Source organism: Myotis lucifugus, unplaced genomic scaffold (assembly GCF_000147115.1).
Source record: "Myotis lucifugus unplaced genomic scaffold, Myoluc2.0 scaffold_115, whole genome shotgun sequence".
NCBI classification, from domain to species: domain Eukaryota; kingdom Metazoa; phylum Chordata; class Mammalia; order Chiroptera; family Vespertilionidae; genus Myotis; species Myotis lucifugus.
The window spans coordinates 1,432,276-1,454,825 of record NW_005871163.1 but is presented as its reverse complement, the minus strand read 5'-3'; the positions used below and the strand labels follow the sequence as shown (position 1 = coordinate 1,454,825).

Below are 22,550 nucleotides of genomic sequence, written 5' to 3'. Positions count from 1 at the left end.
ACATCCCCAGTAGGGGGTGTGCAGGAGGCAGCTGATCGATGCTTCTCTCTCATTGATGTTTCTAAGTCTCTATCCCTCTCCCTTACTCTCTGTAAAAAATCAATAAAAAATATATTTAAAAAATAAAATAAAATAAAATAGAGGAGCAACTTATTTTCCTGGTTTTGGCAGGGAGAGTAAAGAATTGTGAAATGCCAGCGGCTTCTGTGGGGTGAGATGGGGGAGGAGGCAGTGGAAATGTTAAAGGGAGGGGTACCCAGTGAGACTAATTTAGTCCTTTTAATAAGTGGATGTGATTTATTTTCAAATTTATTTTTACTTTTAAATTGAGGTGTAACTGGCATACACTGTGTTAGTTTCAGGTGTACAATATAATGATTCAATATTTGTATATACTGTGAAATAATCACCTAATGTCTAAACATCCATCACCATATACAGTTACTGAATTTTTTTTTCTTATAATGAGAATTTTAAAGATCTATTCTCTTAGCAACGTTCAAAAGTGCATTACAGGTTGCAGGCTTAATCCCCAGTAGGGGGCGTGCAGGAGGCAGCTGATCAATGATTCTCTCTCATCATTGATGTTTCTATCTCTCTCTCTTCCTCTCTGAAATCAATAAAAATACCTTTTAAAAAAATGCATTACAGTGGCTGAGTTGATTGCATTGTCATCAGGACACATACCTAGGTTTCGGGTTTGATCCCCAATCAGGGTATGTACAGAGGCAACCGATTGATGTTTCTCTCTCACATCAATGTTTCCTTTCTCTTTCTCTTTCTCTTTCTCTTTCTCTCTCTCTCTCTCTTTCTCTCCCTCTCCCTCTCCCTCTCCCTCTCTCTCTCTCAAAAATTTTTTAAATAAATTAATTAATAAAAACATAGCCTCGGGTGAGGATTTTTGAAAAATGCATTACAGTATTTTTTTCAAAAAATTTTTGCATATTTTTATTGATTTCAGAGAGGAAAGGAGAGGGAGAGAGAGAGATAGAAACATCAATGATGAGAGAGAACCACTGATCAGCTGCCCTCTGCACGCCCTACACTGGAGATTGAGCCCACAACCCAGGCATGTGCTCCTGACCGGAATCGAACCCGGGACCCTTCAGTCGCAGGCTGATGCTTTATCCACTGAGCCAAACCGGCTAGGGTGCATTACAGTATTATTAACTATAGTTGTCTTACTGTACATTACATCCCCAGGACTCTATGAGCTTTTTTTTTTGTTTTTAGATTCCACATATAAGTGAACAGAATTTGTCTGTCTTATTTCACTAGCATAATACTCTCAAGGTCATTCATGTTTTTGCAAATCTGGATGTGTGATTTTGTTAAGCCAAAGCCCCTCTCTGGGCCTCTGTTTCCTCCTCTGTAAAATGGGGGCGTTTAGTTGGACAAGTTATAAAGTCTCATCCAGTTGCATCCTTTGAGACACATCTGCTTCCAAGCGCCAGCCAAGGGTACAGGGTTGGGGCTGGGAGTTGATTTAGGAATCACTCTCTGCCTTAGACTTGAAAATGTCCAGACCCAGCAAAGCCCCTCTCCACAGCCTGCATGTCTCCGCCCATGTCAGGGTCACCAATCTTCCTTATGTAAACCTGCCCAGGCCCACAACATCCTTAACTTCCGTCCTTCTGGTCGGGACACCGGATCTCCCTCACCTCCCGGAAGGGCGTCTGGTTAGGGGGCCCAGGCTGGAGCTATTAAGTAAATTGCTTTCACATGACCATGAGGTCTATTCAACAAAAACAGATACTTCCCCCAAATTTCCAGAGCCATATATTAGGATTTGTAGGGACTAATATAGTAGGAGTTAGTTAGTGGAGACACAACCTGGGATCATGCCTGGCTGTCACAGACTCCTATGTGACCTTTCAATTCTAATCTTGGTTTTCTCATCTGTAAAATGGGAGTGGAGCAGAATAGACAAAATAATCTTTGAATTCCATACCAATATTAAGATTCTGGCCCTGGCTGGATGGCTCAATTGGTTAGAGCAACCTCCCGATAGGTTAGAGCATGCACGTTCGATCGCTGGTCAGGGCACGTACAAGAATCAACCAATGAATGCATAAACAAGTGGTTAATGCTTCCCTCTCTCTGAAATCAATCAATAATTTAAAAAAAAAAAGAGATTCTAAGGTAACACTGAGTAAAATGGTCCCTCTCCATCCATGAAAGGACCCTTTCTTATTCTCGAACCTAATCTGATGCTGTACTTATATCTCATGGTTCTACAGAATCTCTGGTGGCTCAACACCAAACCACAATAGATTAAGGCCTGAAGGTCTTCTACCGCAACAACACTCCAGAATAAGCCCTATCTGTTTTGGGGGAGACGGAGGCCTACATTCCACTCGAGGATCACGGAGTCTCAAGGAGTCACTGCCCCATCCTCTCCTTCTCTCCCACAGCAGCTAACTGGGTCACCAAATCCCAGTCTACCCTCCCTTTCCCATCCCATTGCCTTGGCTTAGGCTCATATCACTCTGTTTCTGTAGTAGCTGCCGCCTTCCAGCCTTCCCACTTGTAGTCCTCTTTCCAACCTTCTTCCTCCATCCTGATTCCATAACTGTCTTCCTGAATACCCAATATGATCATTAAACATCTCTGGTGGTTCTTCATTCCTTGAATCAACGTACGTTCCTTTGAATGGCATTCAAGGTCTTTGTTATTAAATTCTGTTTCATCTTTCCAGCCTCAAATGCCAGCAAATTCTGTCTTTAAAAAAAGATATATGTTTTGATTGATTTTTAGAGAGAGAGGAAGGGAGAGGGAGAGAGAAACATCGCCAGCATGCACCCCAACCAGGGATGAACTCAAAACTTGGGCATGTGCCCTGACCGGGAAAGGAACCAGCGACCCTTTGGTGCATGGGAGGACACTCAACCAACTAAGCCATAAGGGCCAGGGCCAGCTAATTGTCTTCATGTCATTTGTACTCTGACCATGTGAGACAAGTTTGCCTTCTGGGACACATCCTAGATGTTCATGCTTATATTTCTTCTGCTGCCCCCTCTGCCTGGAGCTCTTTTGCTTCTTTCTCTATGAGCACCTTCATCCTCCACATCCTCCAGAGGCGGCAGAGTTAATTCCTGCCTCAAATATGTTGTCTTGTGCTTCTTCCCTAGCCCTTATCCGACTGTATTAGAGTCAGTTAGTTGTTCATACATCAACCCTCCTACTAGTCTATGAGCCCCTTAGGGGCAGAGGAGTCAAATGTATCTTTCTACCCTCCAGTACCTAGAACAAATAAACAATAAGGTAAATAGTAAGTCCTCATAAACTGTTTCCTGAGTGCTGGCCTTAATGGGTCACATGGTCTGGGGGTGGGGGGTGCATTCTCCATCATCTTCGCTTCCCCTCTACCCTGCCACAATTCAATGTCTGCCCTTGGGTAAGTTTCTTCTCTACCTGGGTCTCAACTTCTTCAGTAATGAGTTGGACTAGGCTCCCCCATCAGAAAACGTGGCTGTGCATCAGATAACCTGGGGGCGGGGGGAGGGGGAGGGGGGATGGGTGACAGTGCAGATTTCTGGTCTCCACGGCCAGCGGGTCAGACCCCTGGATCTGGTGTGGTGCTCAGGAATCCATATTTCTATTCAAGCTCAGGGCGGTGTTTCATATGTGCAGCCCGGATTGGGAACCCCTGGTCTGGCAGGTTCTTAAGATTCCTCGTCTTCCCTAAGGGCTCCGGCATCAGACAAGGGCGTGTTCTTGGCCCAGCCCCTGGAGCCTTGCAGGAGGACCCCGGTCCAGGCTGGCTGACTCCAGTGCCAGGAGGCGGAGAGTGGGCAGCGGGGCGGGTGGAGGAGCATGTGGGAGCCCAGCCCCCGCGGGGCCCCAGTTGAGGCATTCGGATGGCGGGCGGGGTCAGGGCCCCGAGCCCGGAGGCCCTGAGAGCGGCTCGCTCGGCGGCAGGAGTAAGTGGGACCATCTGCTGCACTCCTCCGGGGTCAGCGCTTTGTGTCAAGCTCCCATCCCCCCGGCTCCTCCCCCTCCTTGCCCTTTGACTCCCGGGACTCAAAAGAAAAAAGCACTTGAGGTCCCTGATGAAAGTGGGAGTGTGATAGGGGGCGACGGCGGCCGGGGGAGCTGGGGCCGAGCAGCCCCGGGGAGAGCGGAGAGCGCGGCCGGGCCGGGCCGGGCCGGGGAGGACCGGCGGGTCCCCTCCTAGCGGCCCAGGATCGAGCCGGCGGGGCGGCTCCCGGGGGAGGCGGCGCCGGTTCCCACACCCGCCGGGCCGGCCGGGCCCCTTTGAAGTGGCCGCAGCTGCACACCCCGGCCCGCGGCTAATCCCCGCCGAGGCGGGCGTCCTGCCCCCCCGCATAGCAATAGTGTCCGCGCTGAATGGCGCGGGCTAATTACCTCGCTCGCACCGCCGCGGGTGAATGAGAGAATCCGGCATTGTGCGCGGCGAATGGAGAAAATAAGACAGCCATTGTCCTCGCCCGCCAAACGAGGGTTTGATGTCGCTGGGGCGAGCGAGGCACCATTTCCCGCCACCCCCTCCCCCCAGCGGTGCAAATTCCCCAGCTGGGCCGGACCCGCGGGGGAAACTGAGGCAGCAGTTCCCGTCTCTCTCCCGTGGAAGACGGGCGGGCGGACGCGCCGCCGCCGGGAGCTCCTCTCGCGCCTGCCTCCGCCGCTGGGCTCCTCATCAGACTTTCTCCGCCAGCAGAGTCTTAGGGGCACCGACTGTGGCCGCCCCGTTCTGTCCTTGACTCCGAAAAACAGACGCAGGCATGGCCCTGCATTCAACAGACTAATTAGATTTCGTTCCGAACACATGAAACCGTCGGTGGAGTTGGGAATTTATAAACCCCAGCGCCCAACTGTGTGCCACCAACGGACAGGGCCGGAGAAGTTCAGAGAATGGCCGGGGGAGATCTGAGTAGAGAAGGCAGGAGAGAGAGGCTCCGGGAAAGCAGGGGAAGGAAGGTGGGGAATTGTGGGGAGCCTGGACCGAGGAAGGGACTGGAGTTCTCAGGAAGGAAGAGAGCAGTGGCTGGAAGGGGGAGCCAAGTTACAGAGGGACTGCAAAGCCACGGTGGAAGGTGGATGGAATGCCCAGAGCACTGAGGCCACTGTGTCTAAGGAAGGGCCCATAGAGCGGTAGGCCGATAGGTAAGACTGGAGTTCCAACCACATGTCCAAGGAAACTGACTCATCAGAAAGGGGACTGGTCTGAGGCATCTCACTTTTTTTTATATATAAGGATACGTACGAAGTAACAGCCTAGAAACCAGACCTAAAGAAAACCACAATGCAGATGGACAAGCTGATTCTCCGTGCTATCTCAGGCTGCCTCCTCTTCACCATCACCACCACACACGGTTGGCTTTCCTTTGGGGAGGGGGAAGAGAAGGAGATGACATCCTTCAAGATAGGAAGTGTCTTATTTTGCTATTCCTCAGAGTACTTAGTTCAGAGGAAGGTAGGTACAAGATAGATGCCCTTGGAAAATTGTGGATTTGAGAATGGACCTGCTTTAATATCCCTTAATTCCACATATCCTTTTCCTGGAAGGACATACTTTCTAATCACATCTGATGGCCCTTAGACTATTTCTGCCTAAAGGAAGAATGTAATATCTATGGTTCAATGTTCTATTGGGCTCATCAAATGATACAAAGGTCTGGTATGTTGCTCCGATCAACAGTAGGCTGTTGGGCTGAAACAGTAACCCTTAGTTACACCACACATTTGATGCAAATCACAGAGTTCTTTCTAAGGCTACAATCTTTTTTTAAAAAAAATATATGTTTTTGTTGATTTCAGAGAGGAAGGGAGAGGGAGAGAGAGGGAGAAACATCAATGATGAGAAAGAATCATGGGTCAGCTGCCTCCTGTACACCCCACACTGGGGATTGAGCCTGCAACCCAGGCATGTGCCCTGGCTGGGAATCGAACCTGGGACCCTTTCTTCAGTCTGCAGGCTAATGCTCTATCCACTGAGCCAAACTAGCCAGGGCGCTACAATCTTGTCTAATGCCCATGTCATCACAGCTAGATTATAAACCCTTTGTGGGCCACTCATAGCCAAACTCATAAACAGGACCATCCATCTACCCATCCATTCATCCATTTATTTGAGAATAAAACTAAAGAATGGACAACAATATTGAGACTGAGTAACCAGCAGCCAAAATTGTTCCTTGCTCTGACCAACCAACCATATTTAACATTACTAAGCACTAGTTGTAACAGTAATACATGAGAAGCACGATTTTATTTTTATTTTTAGAATATTTTTTTATTGGTTTCAGAGAGGAAGGGAGAGGGAGAGAGATAGAAACATCAATGATGAGAATCATTGATTAACTGCCTGCTGCACGCCCCGCCCTGAGGATTGAGCCCGCAACCCAGGCATGTGCCCTGACTGGGAATCCAATGATGACCTCCTGGTTCATAGGTTGGAGTTCAACCACTGAGCCATGCCAGCTGGGCGAGAAGCATGATTTTAAAGAAGAGAAAAATTTAAGTACAGCTCATTGTTTTTCTGACCCATTCCTTAATCAACTCTGGCCATAACTTCAGATGTGAGCCATAATGTTTTTCTTTATAATTCTCCTAAATCTGCATCTTAGAGTCATATTTTTTTCTGCCTAGGGCTCTAGAACCTTAAGCTCACTTGGCATCATAGCACCTGCTGCTGCTGCAGCACTCCTCTGCTTAGGCCAATCTGCCTAGTTCTGCTTAGTTAGTTGGTTTACAGAGCTCCAAAGCAAAACAATAAGATAGAGCAGAGCTGCTGTGGATGCGGTAGATATGGGAGGCCTGAAGCTCCAACAATCTAACCTTCCTTCCACCACCCCCGTCTCCAGACCCTAAGCCCCCTCCAAAGGCCCAAGGACTATAAAGAATGATGCCTAAAGTCCCCTGTTCTAGAGGAAAAAAAAAAAAGATTCATCCAAAGATCCTACAACTAGATAGCAGATCAAAGGTCATGTTAATGCTATAAGGACCATTAGCTTCAGTTCACAAGACTAACATGATGATTCAAACAGGAACTACAAATATAATTGTTACTATATATTACTATATGTGTGTCTTTATGGTTTGCCCGGATTTCAGCAAGAGTGCCTGAATGTCTAATCCCCAGATAAATTATACTTTGGAAGATGATCCACGATTCAAAAAGCAAGAGTTGCCTCCAGGCCCAAATTAGAGACTCAATACTTTCAACTGAAAAAGTGCTTTCAAAGGAAGCCTATTTCCCCTCACATCTCTTCTTTCTCCATACCCAAGACCATAAGTAACTTTTAAAATAATGCTCTGTGGGTGAGTATTCTGATAGGAAGATAATGAGTATAATAATGAGAATCTGTTTTTTCTCTCTCCCCTTATCCATTTCCATAGCAATCTGCATTCACAGAATGCTTCGTTATCACAGTCATGACTTTTCAAGATAACAGGAAGGTAGGCATGTACATGCAGGCCTAGTCTTTCCAAAGAGGATGCATGAGAAGCTGGAGGGCAGAGGGATGCTTCTCAGCATGGAACCTGGCCTGTTAGATCTTTTGGGGATGAGGCCAGTGGTCTGGCGTCCTGGGACTTTCTCCAGCTTGCCTGGGAAGGTGTGCCACTCTGAGGTGACTGAGTACTAGTGGCCACCTCTCCTGGGGTAGCAAGACTGAATTCTGAACTCACCAGGCCAAGTCCTTCCCACTCAGCCCTAAGCCGGGGCACCTTCAGCTCAGTCTAATCCCTCCCCTCCCCCAGGTGGCCAGCGGTGGGACCTTGGAAGAAGGCCATTTCAAGGGAACAGAATAGGGAGATAGGGGTGCCTTTTAAGACCAGAAGACGGTGGGGTAGGAGACTCAGGGCACAGTTAGATGCAGACATGCCACTCTCAGCTCCTGACATAGGGACTCAGAAGCCTTAGAGAATGGCTTAGGTGAAACCATACCAGTAGTCCCTTGGGCAGTAATACCTGACTCAGCTTTATCAGCCCTCCCTCACCCCTACCCTAGGCTGTTTAGCTCCAAAGAGTGATGGACCCAAAGCAGGCAGGAAGTGTTCCTATCCTTCCATTTAACACACCACGGCTCCTCGTTCTCTCACCCTCTCCAGGTAGGACTTTTGGGCACTGAGGATGCGGAGAAACCAGCCCCTCCCTTCAAGGAGTTTGCAAACCAGTGAGAGGGGCAGGCTATATACTCTCTGTCTCAGAATAGACTGAGTCTTCTGACCCCCTGTACCCCCCAAAAGCAAAGCTGGGCACACCACCCAATGCATCTTTCTTGAATTGACATATTAAAAGCTACATCACTTTATTTCAGGAAAGCCTTGATCCTATCCATATCACCGTTAGCAGCTTGCTTGTAATTACTTTGATTTTGTCACAGTTTGATGAGAAAATGACTGATTTGAGAAGCAAAATCAGAAACACAGGAGAGCAGAAATATCAAAGAGGCTCAATCTTGAGACTTTCTGTGTAATATTATTGGTAATCTGACATAATAGAAGGAAGAATATTCTAATCCAATCTGCAAACGAGCTAAATTAGACAGGGCTTCTCTACAGTCCTAAAGGTTTGGAATACAATGTAAAGATACCTCCAAAAGCTGGGGTGAATGAAGGGCATTGTTACAGAGAGAGGGTAGTGGGTGACATTCCATATAAGCCAGGATATAAGAGGCAAAACAAAAATAACTCCCAAGGGGATGAAGATAGCAGAAGAGGACCAAGCATTGTTTACCACAAGCCAAATACTGGGTTTCAATTCTCCGAGGTCCTGGCTCTGAGGTTACAGCCCACATCTCAGGTGGCCAATCAGCACGCTGGGAAGAGCATCTGGACCTTTCTGTCCCAGCGCTTCCCAACATGCCGATCGTTCACCCGGGCCTTGGGCAGGGCCCTCTCTCTGGGCCTCAGCTTCCACGGCAGGGAGATGAGAAACATGGGCAGGTGGCTGGGGGAGAGGAGAGAGTAGGGTCACCAAAACCTAAAAAGCTTTAGCCCTCCTCAGTCCTGTCTGCCCCTGGGTGGGAGCACTCCCAAGCACTGATGGAGAGACAAGCACCCATCCCTGTGTTAATCGAGTCCACTTTTCTATAATGGCTCTGGGACCCGCTCTGCTTCTGGGCCGGCCCTGTTGGAAGGTCTGCCCACAAACTTTTGTCTGGCGGTAGCCCCTTGTCAGAAATCCATGGCCTACACCCCAAGCCAGTAATGAGAAAGGGGGCTGGGAACCCGAGACCTCGACTCCCCGGCTTCATTTCACCCGCTGGGACCAGCAGCTCCAGGCTCCCGGTTGGTGGGGCGAGCTCCCGGGTTGCCAAGTGAAAAAGTCTCTTCCACCCTGGCCAGCGCAGGCCCGGGAAGTAGTGACCTCGAGATACCAGGCCGAGGGGGCCAGGAAGCAAGGGCGCACCGCATTCACAGATAAGATCTACCCCCACACAGGTCCGCACGCGCACACGGACTTGCCCCACAGACGGCGGGGCGCGGTGACTTGACAGCCCCGCGACTGCGCGGCGCGGGGTTAATTGGATGCACATTGCTTCTGCGGCGCATCCGCCCGCCCAGCTCTGGGCGGGAAGCGGCCGCTTTGTGCTGGGGGCCCGGGGCGTTTTCAGGGCCCGGCTCTTCCCGGGCCACTCTGTCTCTCTCTCTCTCCCTCTCTCTGCTGCGCTCGGCCCCCAGGCGGAGAGCGAGTCCCTGCGCGGGGACGGGCTTCGCAGGCGACCCGGCTCCGGGAGCGCACGCAGGACCCGAGAGCACAACGCACAACTGCGCGGGGACACGGCCCCGTGAGCCCCGAGGGCGCGCCGGTCGCTTTGGACAAGAGCACAGGCGGGAGCCAGGAGGGCAGCCACCGAGTGGGGGCAGCGAACGACGGTGAGAATGACGAGAGCTTTTCCTGCAAAACTTTGATCTTGACATTTAAAAAAGGAGGAGGCCCAGCTCAGCGCGCCGGGAGAGCTTGAGATGAGAGGGATGGAGGGAGATGGAGGAGAGAGCTGGAGCGAGCCTGGAGAGAGGCAGGGAGGGGAGAGACTGGGAGGAGGACCCGCGCTCAGAAGGAAAACCAGCCAGTGTCTCAGAATTTTAGAAGTGGAAAGGGACTTTAGGAATCTTTTCATCTGGCCCTCCCCACACCACCTGCCACCTCTGAGGAACCTAGTCACTAAGGGATGAGTTGACTATTTACATGTTAAAAGCATCTTCTTGCTGAAGTGGGAGCCTGGGAGGGCAGAGAGGTAAGCATGCTGGTGTCTAAGTCAAGTCCAAGCTCCTCTCATGACCTCCCCTCCAAGGCTGGCACCTCCAGGACTGGGCCCTCTCCCCGCCTCTCAGCCCTGCTGAAACAGAAACTAAGGTGCCTCCATTGGTGGATGGGTAGCAGGACCCTACTCACCTTCTTCCCTTCAAAAGACAGGCAGGATAGTACTCTCACCCCCATTTCCCACAAAGACAAACTGAGGCCTAGCACTTTAAGGGAAGAAGGAAGCTTGAACCCAGAGCCAGCCCTCAGTGCAAGTCTATGTGCATATCAGCCAGCTTCCAGCTCCTTGAGGGTGTCTGTAGTCCCCCATGGTCCCGGCAAGAGCACTGGGGTTTCATTACAGGTAGGGTTTGGGGAGAAATTCTAGGTTGTCCTTGATTTCTCCCCACAAAAGTGCATAGCGTACTTGCAGGACACAATCCCAGGTGGGAAGGGGCTAGAGGGGGACATGGAGGGGTGCCCATGGCAGGCAGGGCCACAGGCTGGGCTCATGCTCCAGGAATTATTAGCCCCCTAAACCAAGGGCCTTCAGGTTGGGGGTGGAAGTTGGAACCAGGACCCTCACCACAGGTCAGGCTGTGGAGAAGAGAGTGTGAGAGCACGGGTGCCAGGGCTGCTGCAGGCTCCTGGGGGCCTGGTTTGGTGCTCCCTAGAAGTGAGAGCCCCTTTCCTGGTTCTCACCTCAGAGGCCCGATGCCTGGCCTGTTCCAGAGACCCACAAAGGTCCCCACTCCTCTTGCCAATAAGGACCCCAGCACCACGCTTCGGGCTGCCCCTCCCTGCTGTGCTGCTCAGGTTACTGTGCAGCTTTTGTCCAATCCACTGTTCAGTGGGGCCAAGAGGGCAGGGGACCCTCAGGTTGGGATGGGGGCAGAATCTCTCAGTCACCACAGCAGGTAGGGACTGTGGCCTGGAGTGGGGTTGGGGAGTGGGGGGTGACTCCCAGAGGCCTTACGCCACCTTGCCCAGGCGAAGGAATAGCACAAGGACAATCAGCGGCCTTGCTCTTCCAGCCTGATTATGGCTTTTCCCTCCCCCGCTTCACCCCCCTTCCCTTCCCCTCTTCCCCCCCCCCCCCCGCAACAGGACCCCTGGGGAGAAGGATCCTTCTCAAACCATACCAGTTCCTCTCCTGTGATTTGTTCTGAATTTTCAAACAAAGAGTAATTATGACAGATGTGGTGCAATCAGCATCATTATTCAGGGAAACAAGAAAGGGAAAGGGAGCTGAGGAGGCCCCAGGGGGAGGGTAACTTGTCTTCCCTCTGTGGGAAGAAGCAACTCCCACCTCCACCTCCAGCAGCCCCAGCTCCCTCCTAATCTCCTCTCCTGGCAGCCAGCTCTGCCCCAGCCAGCCCTGTCCAACCTCGCAGCTAGGGTAAGACCCTCTATGCAGAGCAGAGCACCCCAGCCTAGTTGGCCCTTCAGACTCCCCAAGGGCCTCCAGCAGTGCCTGGGGACGGTGGGGGCAGGAGGAGGGCTGTAGCCCTCCTGGCCCACCCAGAAGTGACTCCCACTCTGGCAAAGCTTCCAAGCTGTCCTCTACTCCCAATACTCCCGCACCCCCACCCTGCTCACGCCCAGGCACCTGCCTCTATTTCTGAGGCATTAATACTGATTATGTTCTCAAGGGACTCTAGCCCCCTCTAAGGATTCAGGCCATTGAATCTTGGGTCAGGCAGACCTGGATTTAAATCCCCGCTTACCTACATACTGTGTACCTTTGGGCAAGTTAATTAACCATTCTGGGCTTCTGTTTACTCATCTGTAAAAGAGGACTAGTAATACCCATTAGTGGAATTGTTACGGGAATTAAGTAAATTAATACATGAAGGGCTTAAGACAGTGCAGCTCCATAATACTAGGACTGCTTCTACAACTACTAGGTACTTCACCACCAGAACCCACTCAGCTCAGCATCCAGTGTGCTTGGGAAACTCAGAGACCCTCTGTAATACTAATATACCATGAATGTCAGGAGACCCCGCCCAAGGTTTGCTGGTTAACATTCACATCCAGAACCACAACCACCAACAAAGCCTGGGGCACATCAGGACTTAATAAAAAGAGAAATATGCCTGCCAGTCTGCCCTGGGGAGACATACAAAGATCCCCTCTTTTTCAACCAGAGAGAAGTGAGACACTGGGGAAGGCAGAGGCTCACTTACCTGCCCAGGCTGGAGGGCCAGCCTTGCTTGGGCAGGTTACCTCCTCGGGGCCTCAGTTTTTAAGTCTATAAAATGAGAAGATTGGACCAGAAGAGCTACAAAGTTTCTCCCGCAGTTCTGGATGCCTGGGAGCTGACCTGAAGGCTGGGAAGACCTCAAAGATCTTCCACGGGCTAGGAATTTTAGGATGCTTTTGCTGCAGCCTGCAACTCAGTGACAGGACTAGAATTTGGTTCTCTTTCCTGGTGGTCTGCCCCCTCCTCTCCATTTAGGTGGTCTGGTCTCCATCTGCCCACCCCAAGTCCCTAGGGCCTCTTGCTTGTCCCCCCTCACATTCCACTGGCCTTGGGGGCAGCAGCCAGACCAGAAAGTCCAGTTCCTGCCCATTATCACTGTTCACATCTGCACTGCAACCCAACACCAGCATTCCAGAGAGCTGCCCCCACCACCCACTGTGGTCAGTGTCCAGGCTCAGAGACAGGCCCCAAGCAGGGGCCAGGGTTCTCAGATTCCTCCCAGTGAAGGTCTGCCCCTGGGGAGGCTCTGACTTGCTGGGGAAGCCAGAGACCCTTTCCTTTGGGGTCCTCTTTGAACCTGACCCTCACCGTCTGTCTTCTTCCTATCTCTTTGTTTTGTGCTGAGGTCTGAGCTCACCTACTTTGCTCCTGAAATAGGAAGATCTCCCTCCAAGCACAGCAGAGGATGGTGGACACAGAAACCACCCCAAATGGAGGAAGAGGCAGGAGGAAGGACAGGGCAATAGAAAGAAAGGAGCTAGAGAAAGGAAGGAGAAACTAGGGATGAGGGATGATAAAGACAAAGACCTTAATCATGGTCTCGCAGGAAGGCAGAGATGAGGAGCAGTATATGTAGGAGTATCAAACAGCAGAGAGACCAAGATCCAGAGAAGAGATGGAGAAGGGTGAGTGGGAGGGAGAAGCGGATGTGAGCCCTTTGCATCAAATTTTGCTCCCCCTGCCTGAATCAGGTGGCTGGCTGGCCTGTATTAAGTCTACACTCCCCACCCCCCCTTCATTTCCCTGTGATCTGGCCAGGAGCCCCGCCTGCTTGCCCCTCTTCAGGCCTTTGTTCCACCCTGGGCCTTCCCACCAGTCTGCCCATCCTAGCTCTCCAGCCTGGCCACAAAGCTCAAGGGAAAAGGGATTCCCACAAGAAGACTCTTCAAGGAGAGCTGGACCCCAATCTTGGGCCTCATGCACATCCTTTAGGCATGAGCCTATATGCTCAGGTACCCACTCAGGTACACATGGCAATACACAGGCATACACACACACACACACACACACACACACACACACACACGCACACACACGGTCTCTACATTTCTTGTTGCATCAAGGCTATGGCCAGAAAATCTTAGGGGGGCATAGGTTAATTACACAAGGCAGACATTTTTGGAATCACTCAGTCCAGTTTAAACAAAGACAGCAGTGAGCTGTTTGGTTTTCCATCCTGGTGCCCTTCTGTTCCATCCTACTTTTATTGAAGGCTGTGTACAACAGCCTTCAAGCTGCTGTGAAAAGTCTCTCTCTTACACACACACACACACACACACACACACACACACACACACGCCTGCAGGGACTCTGCAGAAGAGAGAGAAAGGCAATACAAGAAGGCCAGGAGTGAAAAAGTCCTTTCTCCCTGGGGGTGGGGAGGGGACAAGGGGTTAAGGGGGGCTGGGGGCCTGTTTCATTTGCAGGCTGCAAATGCCTCTCCTATTCACCGGCCCACATTCCCAGCCAAGGCGCCTGGCCAGGGACAATGCCGGGAACAGGAACAGAGAAGATTTGCACATTGTGTTCAAGGGGCCAGCTGGCTGCCTGCGACAGTGGAGCCAAGGTGTGGGAACCAGAAGCATTCGACTTCCACACTCAAGTCCTGCGGGTGGAAGTGAGGGGAGCCCTCCCCCAATGGGCCTGGGGATACAGGCCTCATCCAGCCAAGTAGTCCAAGGCAGGAGACCCCAAGACCCAGCCACGAGGGATTCCAAGCAATTTGGTCTCTGATTCACACCCCATCTGGCAAGGAAGAGAGAGTCTTAGTTCCTCTAGAGACAAACACGCAGCAGCCGCCGCCCCATGATCGCGCGTGCCCCGAGTGTGTTATATTCCCCGGCCGATCCTCCCTGTTCTCCAGCTTCTGTCCCTCTGAGCTATGCTATCAATTACAAGGCAGGGAGAGAGAGAAAGCAAGAGAGAAGCAGAGAGAGACACGAGAGAGACAGAGCTTTGCACCCGGAAGGCCACATGTTCTTCAGTTTTTACCAGGCTCCACAGGCAGGGGATGTGAGAAATACAAAAGAAAGAGAAGCCCTTTAGGAGCTTAAAATCTAGTTGAGGAGACAGATGGAATATCCAGCGACCAAACAGTTACTTAACAATGCAAGCAGCCATCGCTGAAAGGTTGAGCCTGAATGCCACAGACCACAAATACCGCCTGCCTTAGCAGGGGGCAGGAGAAATTACTGTAAGCTAAATGGTCTTTAGGGAATGACTGGGTGAGGAGGAGCAGGGGCAAAATTAGACTGGGAAAAGGCCCAAAGAAGGCAGATGTGTCCCAAGGGTTGGCTGGATGACAAGGAAGCCTGACTACCTTAGGGCAGAGATGAACCTCAGTCCAACCACCCAACTTTACAATGAGAAAAGCGAAGCCCAGAGAGGGTGACTGACTTGCCCAGAGCCACACAGGACACCTGGTGTCCAGGTAAGGATCTTTCCATTGTACCTTACAGCTTCTCAGGAGTGTCAGAAGGGGTTGGTCTGTGGAAGGCTGACTAGCAGGTAAAAGGGCCTGACCCTTACCCATGCGCACGTACCTCTGTGCCATGGCATACATACGGGTAAGCTGCCTGGCATGAGAGCAGATCTAGGCACCATCACACCACTGACACTTCAGGACCTGATTATTGTCCTCGTGGGTAGGCAGACATGTGTTTGAGGGCCAGTGGGGGAGACTTCCTCAGGGCTACCTCCGCTGAGCTGCTCTTCCTGGAAGAGAGAAGAGCCTGGCTTCCACATACCAGGTCTGAGCATACAATCTCCAGGTGACAAAGGCCTCCAGGGTTATAGCCACTTCTCCCACTGCACTGGACAGAAGCCCCCTAAATCCAATGAGCCCCTCTACACAAGCTCTACTCCCCAACAGCTCCAGCCCATAGTTTCCCTGACCCCCCCCCCCCACACCCAGACCTGGTTACACACACCTATGCCCAGACTCTGCCTGCAGATCCACACAACCACGGATCTTGCTGCTGAAAGAGGATCTCAGACTAGTTGCTTAAACTGCCCTCCCTCAGACAGGTTGAGAATGATGTGGGCTTTAAAGTGGGTAACTGAGGGCCTGAGAAACAGTGACTTACTGAAGTAGACACAGAGGGGACTAGAACTCGACGTTCTCCCCTCTCACCACACCCCACTGCCTCTTTCTAGGGACCTGGACTCACCAGGGGCCTTGCTGGAACCACCACAACCAACAGCTTAGAACATCACCTTTCTCACCTCTAATTCCTCCCCAGAATAATAATAGTTAATCTTTAAGGAACACTTTCTATGTGCCCTGTACCTGCTAAGACCTTTACACATATTATCCTGGTCATCCTCACAAGATTTCTCCTTGGTAAGTATTATTTCCCCATTCTAAAGATGAGGAAACTGAGACTCGTGGCCTCCTTAGCCCACCCTCTTAGCCACCGTTGGGCCTGCTCAGTCAGGATGGCTTCAGGCTGGGAGGGAGGCCATCCTGGCTTTTCGAGAACCCAGCCAGCATTGAAACGAGCTGGACCTCATCCTAAACTAGTGGTCAATACCCAGAACTAACAATAATACTTAATGAGCATTTCCTAGATGCCAGGCCTGTGCCAGGTGCTTTACAACCATCACCTCGTTTAATCCTCCAACAGTCCCGATAGGCTGATGGGATTATGTCCATTTTTTAAAGATGAGGGCACAGAGGTCAAGAGGGTTAAGTAACTCGTGCTAAGGACACATGATCAAGGAGTGTCAGAGATGGGGTTCAAACCCACCTTGCTCTGGCCCTGAAGCCCATGTGCTTCTGACTTCACTATGCTGCCAAAGACCCCCCACCAGTGATTATGACACAGGAGCGGGTTCTCCTCCAGCACCTGGGGACCAGCAGCGTCAGCATCCCCTGGGCTTCTGTTAGATATGCAGAACCCCCCTTGGCCTAGACCTACTGATTCAAAATCTGAATTGTATCAAGATCCCCAGGTAATTCACAGGCACAATAAAGTTTGGGGAAGTCCTGCTCTAGGTCCCATAGCTCTTCACTCCAGTTCCCCAAGGGGCCTGACACCAAGAATTGAGGCCCGGAAGTAAAGGGCAGAAACTGAGGGCTCCTGCCTGAGGGGAGCAGGGGAGCTGGGAGAGGATCCCCCATTTATCACCCCTCCTGTAGGTAGCCACCCCTCTTTGAGTCATCCAGGCACACAGAACTCAACAGGTATGAGTCAATGCACATGTTCCCCTGGGTCAGGTGACCCCTGTGCCCTCTCTAGAACCCTCCAGAGGGATGGCAGAGGGCCTCACAGGGTCTCACAGCCCAGCTTCAGCCGATACCCAAAGGCTTGGGAGGATCCCCAGGCCCCCTCAGGAAGGGGTTAAAAAAGAACAAGTCACACTCGGGCTCCAATAATTCCACTCCCTGATAGATTTCCCTGGAGTGCTCCCTGCCCGAATCCCAGTGAGGGAGGACGCTGGAGGCTGGGAGCAGACTTGGGCAGTTTGCTTGTGTTAGCCATGTCAGTGCAGCTGCCTTTAAATGAAGATGGAAGTACTGGCTCCCACTACTGAGCACCCTTCCACGTGCCAGGCAAAGTGTGGGGTGTGCCAGTCCCCACAGCCATCTCACAGAGTAGGGTGCACATTTTACAGGTGCGGAAACTGGGCCATGGAGAGGCTGACCTGTCCAGGGTTTCCCTCTTAACAAGTGTCTCAATTTTCAACCCCCAAACAATAAGCACATGGAACAGCAAGGCGGAGAGAACAGACATGCTAGGACCCTGACCCACTCCATCCTAAAAGGGAGATACTTGGAGCTGAAGCCCCCAAGGAATCAGCCTGTAGTTCAGCCCACTCTGGTCAGGCCAACTTTCAAAGCAGTGTCTGAGCCCACGGGGATGGGAGGGGGGTATTCCCAGGGGTCAGCCCGGATGTCTCAGCACACCTGCCCACATAGACCTGGGCCCCATCTGCTTCACTGGGTTAGTCCTCTGGGTGGACTGTGTAAGGGGTGCTTAGCATGCCCCTCCCCGTCAGCCCCTGTGAAGTAGGCAGAGTGGGGCGTCAGAGGTCTCCTCACACCTTTTCAGCACAGCACCCTCCCAGGCCGCACCACACCTGTAGTGCCTGCAGGTATATGGGCAGGGAGTTATTCCCAAAGGAGGAAACCTAGGCAGCTAAGCAGCTCTGGAGGTTTCTAGGGACATCCGCCTGTGAAGTGAGAAAAGGGGATCCAGCCACTGCTTGCTTGATATCCAAGCGTTCCCCCACGGGGCCACCGGCCTTGTGGGGGGAGAGAGGCCATATCAGACTGCCAGTGTTTGGGGGCAACACCCCCCAGCTTTCCCCGGACCCCAAAGGTTTAACAAAGGTGACCTCACCTACCACTGCTTCCCCCAGCCAGAGCCCACAGTGCAGTTTTTTATACTGTTAGGCATTTAAGGAAACCAAACATCTTGAAAGTATTACCATTTATAGAAAAACACATTTACAATTAACTATATAGAAACACCTGGGGATTTATCTCCCAGATGCAGAGGTCATCAATCCCTCGGCATTGGCGCAGGTCAGGGAGTGTGGCCTGAAACGTCTCATTTCTCCCATCCGCAAGCTTCCTCAAGTCCCTACCCTCTGCCCATGCTTCTCTTCCTCACACCCAGCCATCTGCTCAGAGGGCACACCAGCCTTCCCCTACACTGCCAGGAGGGCCAGCGCATGAGGGTCGCTGAGCCAGAAGTGATTCAGCCTCAAGGTCCAGAGCTGCCTCCCAGAGAGCTCCATATGGGGGCCTGGATCAGCCTTCCTTAGAACAAAGGGGCATCTTAAACTCAACCAGAGGGCTCCTGCCTCAGAACGATTCATCACTCACCAGCCGTTCAGAGCAACTGTGCAAATGCCCTCAGAGCCAGGAAGAAAGTTGTCAGTGATCCGACAGGAAAGAGGCAGCATGCCATAGGAGTTAAGCGGGAGGGTGTAGCGTTCAGACGGCCTGGACTGCAGTCCTGGCTTCTCTGCTTACCAGAATGGCCCCGAATCCCCCTAAGTGTCCGTTTTCTCACCTGTGAAAGGGGGATGATAATGGCCAGTCTTCCTGGGTCTTTGTGATGGCGAAGTGAGATAATTCACGTAAAGCACTCAGGGTGCCCCTCATGCAGCAAGTGCTTAATAAGTATCAGCTGGAATTACTGCCAACCAGTTAAAGCACCCTCTTTAAGGGAACCCTCTCCCTGAGAAGTACAGAGCTATGAGATGGAGAACATACACCTGCCAAAACTTCTGTCGTTTCTCAAGAGCAGTAGTTCCAACCATGGCTCCCCCACGCAATAGCCTGCCATCTCCCCAAGATAGACAGATAATTTTGGTTTATGCAACACACTCCCACAAGTGTTCACAGACTATACTCAACAACAACAGAATTGTGCAGAACAGGGCAGTAAAACACAGCCATCCTCCCATCACACCATCAGCTCAAGCAAAGCACCATTCTACAGCTAAAGCACCTTGCTTGGCATTTTCTCTCCTATTCAAAAAAGCACAGCCGGTATCAATTCACCACAACGTACACTTTAAGTATCTTACGATTTTATTGTCAAGTATACTTCAATAAAACTGAAATTTTAAAAAAAGCACATCAGCATGAAGGTGAGTGGGAGAAATGTTAATGCCATTATTGTAATAACTCCAAAATCATTTTACCATATTTTTTGTAAAGCAAATTGTTGACAAGCTTCAGAATGTCATTACTGGTATAGTGAGATTTATCCTATCCAAAAGGCTGAAAGTCAGCACATAATTAAAAATTCCACCCTCGCCTGTTTTGCTCTGTGGTTAGAGCATTGGCCCTTGAACTGAAGGGTCTTGGGTTCAATTCCGGTCAAGGGCACATACCAATCAATGTGTCTCTCACATCCATGTTTCTCTCTCTCTGTCTCTCCCCCTCCCTTCCACTCTCTCTAACAATCAATGGGGAAAAATATTCTTGGGTAAGGATTAACAAAAATTCAATATAGCCAAAATTGTCCCTTCAAAAATCTCTTAAACCACCCAAAAATATGACAACTGTTTTCTTGAAACACAAGACTCATACTCAATGGATCGGGAAGATCACAATATACAGGCATATAGAAACTAAGACACACAAAGTTGGATAAAGTGCTCACTCTCTCTCCCTCTCCCCACTACACTGTTTGGCTATATTCTTGTCAAGTCACATTCTAATCAATTAAATAAGTATATGATGTAATTCCACCACCATAAATTACTGCTATGCACCTCTCAATGGACCCATGCTGAGAAATTAGTCCTCTGGAAGGCTAAGATGGAACTGCTCCTCTGGCTCCCCATGCCCCTTGACCCCCAATTTGGGGAAAAAAGTAAAAGGTGTCCACTTACTTGCTGCCTGGATGCGCGCCTTCCGGCTAACCACCAGCCCAAAGCGGTTCTGAGCCACACACTCATAGTCGCCCTCGTCTGAAGGGCTGTCTCCTTGATCCAGCCGGAAGTGACCGATCATCAAGGACCCATTGGCCAGCATGGTGGAGTGAGGACTCTCCGACAGCTCCACCCCATTCTTCCTCCAGGTGATTCGCACTGGAGGGGTCCCTTCTACCCTGCAGCCCAGCACTATAGGCTGCCCAGGGACTGCTACATCATCGCTTGGCTCCACAGCAAACGCCAGTTCGGCAGAGTGGTCAAGACCTGCAGGGGGCAGGGGAGATGAGAGGAAAAGGAGAGGTCAGCGTGGAATGAGCAGACAGAAAGAAGTTCTCTGGATCTGTACATTTCATCCCCATCTTTCTGTAATGTTAATAGGAATCTCTATTAATATGTAGGACTTTATGCATTATGAAGTGTCGTTTCATGCAGTAATTTAATCAACACACAATCTCAGAAAGCTTGATCTTATTTACTCTATTTCCTCTTTTACAAGGAAGCTGGAGCCAGAGATATTAAGCAACTTGCCCAGGGTCTCACAGTTAATAGTTGCAGATTTGGGATCCCAAAGCAAGACTGATTCCAACACAGCTGCTGCCACTTCTGTGGTCAGCATGTGTAAGCACGAAGCTTCACAGACTTTCAGAGTGTGACCTTGGGTAAGGTAGTCAACCTGTCCTGGTTTCCCATTCTTCATCTGTTTAAGTCAGGAACAACAATAATACAACTTGAGTTACAAGGTTACTGAATATGATTAGAAGACTTAAAGGTACTATGAAAAGTTAAAAGTTCTAGACACAGCCCTAGCCAGTTTGGCTCAGTGGATAGAGCGTCGGCCTGCGGACCCAAGGGTCCCAGGTTCGATTCCGGTCAAGGGCACATGCCCCGGTTGCGAGCTCCATCCAACGTGCAGGAGACAGCCAATCAATGATTTCTTCTCATCACTGATGTTTCTATCTCTCTCTTCCTCTCTGAAATAAATATATTTTTAAAAAACACACAAATTTCTAGACACATATAAAGTGAGACAGAAATAAACCATTGCTTCTTTTTTCTGGCAAAACCACCTGAGGTCTGATGGATGCCTGGCAGGGAGCAGAATGTGTGGGCCCAGTACCTAGAATGCACTGGGTATTGTTTTTTGTTGTTGGTTTGTTTTGTTTTTGGTTGTTGTGCTTTTGTCATAAGGAGAGAAGAGGAGCACCAAATGTCAACTCAGATTTCCCAAAATTCTGGAAGAGAAAGTTCCTAGAACCTTTACTCCCAGCAACAGATCCACTCCTGCAGAGAAGAGAGGAGAGCTGGAAGAAGAGGGGGAAGGAGTGTAGGGCAAGAGCATGATGGGGAAATCAGGAAAAGCCTTACAGGAAAGACAAGCGCTCCGATCCCAGGCATGATGCCAAGTCGCCAACTTCTCCAACAAGCAACTCACCAGACCAGTTACAACTTCAGTCCAGGAGAGATGGACCCACCTACGCTGAAAGGGCAGCCCAGACCCCTCCTCACATTTCCAGAAAACTAGCGATCCCAGAGCTGCCCCTCCCCAACAGACCAGCGTCCGCCCGGCAGGGGGAGATGGGGAAGTTGGTGGAGAAAAAGGAGGGGGCAGGGGGCTGGGGTTACGGACGGTCCCCCCACCCTCAGGGATATGAAATGTTTTAAGACATTTGGGGATCATTTCTCTTCAAACCACTACCCATCTTTCCCATGACCTGCAGTCCCCAACCCAACCTCGGTATAGCAACGGGGGATAAAGTTTCTCCTGGATGCGGACGCGATAGCCTGCTTCTCGGAGCTGAGAGGAGAGAACACGCCCAGATGCCCAGATGAAGGTCTGCCGAGAACTTGGGGTGGGAGAGGAAGGGACTAGATTTGCACCCATTCCAGCCACTGCGAGAACAGGGTGGCGAGCCGGACCCCGGAGCCTGGGGACGCGGCGGCTGGGCGTGCGCACACTCCGGGGAAGGGCGGGCACGTGGGCATCCCCGCGCTCGCTCGCTCGCACGCTCCGGTCGGCTTCTCGTCCCTTCCTCAGCTCGCCGGGTGTCTCTCCGGCCTCCCCATCCCCACGCGCGGCCGCCGGGAACCTTCCTCCCTCTCTTCCTCGGCCTCTCCCCGCGCACTCCGCGTCCCGGTCCAACCTCCAAATCCAAGACGCGTCCTTTCTGCCCGGGGCAGCCCGCTGGTTCCCAGCCTCCGCCCACCCCTAGCCCCCAGGTCTGCGGTCTCCAGCCCCGGCCGCCTCCGGCTACTCCGCGCCCGCCCGCCCGCCCGCCGGGCTCCGCGCACCCTCGCTCGCCCTCTCGGAGGGACTCAGTCCTGGGTGCCCCCTGGCCGTTTCCCCAGTCCCAACTCCAGTCCGCCGCCTAGCGCACCTTCTGCCTCACGCCTGGCCCTCGTCCGGGTCGGGTTCTGCCCGGGGCTCGGTCTCAGCATCCCCAGCAGCTCGGCCTC

The 22,550-nt window shown here is 51.4% G+C and overlaps 1 protein-coding gene across 1 annotated transcript in view; it reads right to left on the bottom strand.

The window, feature by feature from the left end:
• IGDCC3 (immunoglobulin superfamily DCC subclass member 3) overlaps positions 1 to 22,079 on the bottom strand; it is a 40,389-nt gene extending 18,310 nt beyond the window's left edge. Inside the window, exons 1-3 of the mRNA XM_023757818.1 lie at positions 21,975 to 22,079; positions 21,828 to 21,891; positions 20,055 to 20,360 (exon numbers count right to left, since the gene is read on the bottom strand). Coding sequence (XP_023613586.1) covers positions 20,055 to 20,360; positions 21,828 to 21,891; positions 21,975 to 22,079 — 475 coding nt within the window. The remainder of the gene's footprint in view (positions 1 to 20,054; positions 20,361 to 21,827; positions 21,892 to 21,974) is intronic.
• Between the last annotated feature and the right edge of the window lie 471 nt (positions 22,080 to 22,550).